At 48.8% G+C, this 3,133-nt stretch overlaps 1 protein-coding gene across 1 annotated transcript; it reads right to left on the bottom strand.

Annotated features, from left to right (window-relative positions):
- Positions 1-1,034: 1,034 nt before the first annotated feature.
- LOC119311262 (premnaspirodiene oxygenase-like) lies at positions 1,035-2,884 on the bottom strand. Its single transcript, XM_037587201.1, has 2 exons — positions 1,976-2,884; positions 1,035-1,799 (listed from the first exon to the last, which is right to left on the bottom strand). The coding sequence occupies exons 1-2, from the start codon at positions 2,882-2,884 to the stop codon at positions 1,182-1,184; spliced, it is 1,527 nt and encodes a 508-aa protein (XP_037443098.1). The 3' UTR covers positions 1,035-1,181.
- Between the last annotated feature and the right edge of the window lie 249 nt (positions 2,885-3,133).

The raw sequence follows: 3,133 nt of genomic DNA, 5'->3' as shown, positions 1-3,133 counted from the left end.
AAACACCTCATGTGCATAGGAGGTGAGCTAGAGCACCCAAATGCCCTCCCCTCACCGGCCAGAAAAAACAGAGCACTGTGGAGTGCTTGGCTGTGGCGATGGGGTATATATAGGAAACTCATTTGTCCCGGTTCATGGCTGGAACCAAAACTAAAGCCCGGCCTTCTGTCCCGGTTCAAGCCAAGAATCGGGACCAATGATTGTGGGTCAGGAGCAAGGCCCATTGGTCCCGGTTCGTGCCTCGAACCGGGACAAATGGGTCCATACGAATCGGGACCAATACCCACGAGGCCTCGTCCGGCCCCCTGGGCTCACGAACCGGGACGAATGCCCCATAGGTCCCGGTTCGTGAAAGAACTGGGACTAATGGGCTTGCCATGCCCGAACCAAGGCCCTATTTTCTACTAGTGGGCGTTCTCTATCAGTTTACCAAACCATGCATCTCAAACAACTCTTGATGCAAGAACTGAATAGACATCCTTGTCATACCTGATAGATTCAGAAAGCCAAATTATGTGTCTGAAGAAAAAGAAACATTACTCAAGTCGGGCTGGTAATGTTTTTACGCCAAAAGTAAATGAATAAATAAATGGGCTGTAAATGAAAGCTCATGCACGACCAGCAATGTTCTCCTCTCCTCATCGAAGCATAAGCAAATAAGGAGTACAAGTATGGATTCAAGCAGTACAACTAATTATTCTAAATGTTATGAATTTGCTTTGATTTAGATAAAAAACATCCAGTTTTATGTAAAAATCATCCTAGTATGAATGAATCTTGTGTGTTTAAATATGCATCAAATTTGTTCCTTTTCGTTAAAATTCTTCCAAAATGAAACCGGACATATGCGAATAGCATTGGATGGCCGGATCCCGCATCCGTGTCCGCAGACGGATGCGGAAGGAAATATAAGGGTCGGGGTTGGAGATGCCCTAAGGACTAAACACATTGCAGATCCATAACACAGGAGACATATACGTTTTTTTTGGGGGGCAGGAGGAGATATATATATGTTTAAAAATATCTCAACAACCAATTTTTTTATTTCAAAACACAACTTGATAACAGAATGACCAGAACATGCCCAGGAATAGGATTGCACGGGCTACGTACTGTGCTGCTAGTTAAAACATAGTACAGTACAACCAAAGAGAACAGATGCAGAACCATGAATGCATGATTCAGCAAGGCAAATATACATGGGGAGTTGGACGCAACCACAGAGGCACCTTCTTCCTAGCCGCCACTCCCATGGTTTCTGTCATGTCCAGTTCACTAGGAAGAGTGCCATCCGGGAGACTCCAATCAAAATGAAATAGAAGGCTTGCAAGAGCTAGCTCAATAGTAGCGAGCCCAAATAGCATCCCGGGGCAAATCCGACGACCAGCGCCGAATGGTATGAACTCAAAGCTGTTGCCTTTGAAATCTCTGGCACTTGCCACAAACCTCTCAGGCACGAATTCTTCGGGCTCATCCCAGCATTCTGGGTCTCTAGAGATGGCCCAAACATTGACGAGAATGGTGGTGCCTTTGGGCACGTCGTAGCCGAGTATTCTGCAGTCCTCTCTGCACTCCCTTGGCACTAATGGCCCAGGAGGGTGCAGCCGCAAGGTCTCCTTGATGATGCATTGTAAGTAGCTCAGCTCACCTAGACCCTCTTCAGTAACCTTGTTTTGTCCCATGAAGGCTCCCCTGACCTCATCTTGCGCCCTCGACATGATGCTTGGGTTTCGCATCAGCTCTGCCATGGCCCACTGTAGCGTTGTCGATGTTGTCTCTGTCCCCCCTGCAAGAAGGTCCTGTATGTATTGTATTCTTTCTTGTGTTAGTGAATAAAACCATGGATTGATATATACTGTACAAAGGATAAGCATATATAACGGCACACATTCAGTTGTACTCCCTCCGTCTCAAAATAAGTATAGTACAAACTAGTGCTTGTAAATTTAGGACATATTATAGTAGTACAACTTACGAAGACAACTGCTTTGATGTTGTTCATGGTGAGGGGTGGCTCAAGGTTTCCTTCTCCCTGCACCCTCAAGAGCACATCGATGATGTCTTCCTGGTCTACTTGTTCAGAGGAAGAAGCGCTCCTCCTGCTCTCCAGATGATCATCTATGGCATGGCCCATCAACGCTAAAAAGGCCTCTCGGAACACCTCGGCTCTGCGCAGTGTGGTGCTCAGAGCGCACGCCAGCCTCGACGACGGGAACAGGTCGGGCAGGGCGACACCGCTTACAATCCCTACCGCCTCATCAACGTGTCGGAGCAAGGTGTCCTGCTCCGTGAACTGTCCACCCATGATCATGTGCACCGTCGTGTCTGTCAGGTACGCCGCCAGCATCTCGCTCAGATTCACGACCGGCTCTAGCGTAGCCGAGATGGACCGGATGAATCTATCCGTCTCCTCTCCCCTGATGGAGCCGAACGAGGCGATGCGCTTGGCACTCAGCAGCTCGAGGAAACAGATCTTGCGCATCTGCCGCCAGTGGTCACCGTACGGGGCGAAGACGATCCCCAGGCCATGCTTGCTAATGGCCTTGAGAGCTGAGGTCAGTGGCCTCGCGCAGAAGGTGGTGTCGTGCGTCTTCATCATCTCCTTGGCAGCCTCGGCGGTGGAAACGACGATGACCGGACGGTTCGCGCCGAACATGAGGAGCATGAGAGGGCCGTGTCGCCTTGATAGGTCTCGTAATGCACGGTGTGGGAGTGCGCCAAAAAGATGGTGGAGACTGCCGATGACAGGTAGCTGCCATGGCCCTGGAGGGAGCCGTAGGCCACGGTTGTGACAACGAGAGGAAGCTAGGTAGTAGAACCGAATAATGTACACAAGAGGAAACAGAGCTAGCACTAGCATAAAGTAGGACGCATCATTCTCCATCGTGCTAGCTATGAATCTGTAGTGACTACCCGGCCGTCTTATATAGTACTCCCTCCGTCTCAGAATTTTAAGACGTTCTTGCAAAAACGTCTTAGGTTATGGGACGGAGGGAGTAGGATTTATGGATGATTCTAGTCAACTAGAGGTTGCTTCTTTTTTGTTTGCTTGTTGCGATCCATGTATAGTATCTATGGGAACTAGTATACTACTACGAACAAGTTTGGTTCCGCAATTCTTCCCTGTTATCAG

This window comes from Triticum dicoccoides, chromosome 1A, assembly GCF_002162155.2.
Source record: "Triticum dicoccoides isolate Atlit2015 ecotype Zavitan chromosome 1A, WEW_v2.0, whole genome shotgun sequence".
Lineage (NCBI taxonomy): Eukaryota > Viridiplantae > Streptophyta > Magnoliopsida > Poales > Poaceae > Triticum > Triticum dicoccoides.
This window is presented reverse-complemented; position numbering and strand designations above follow the sequence as displayed.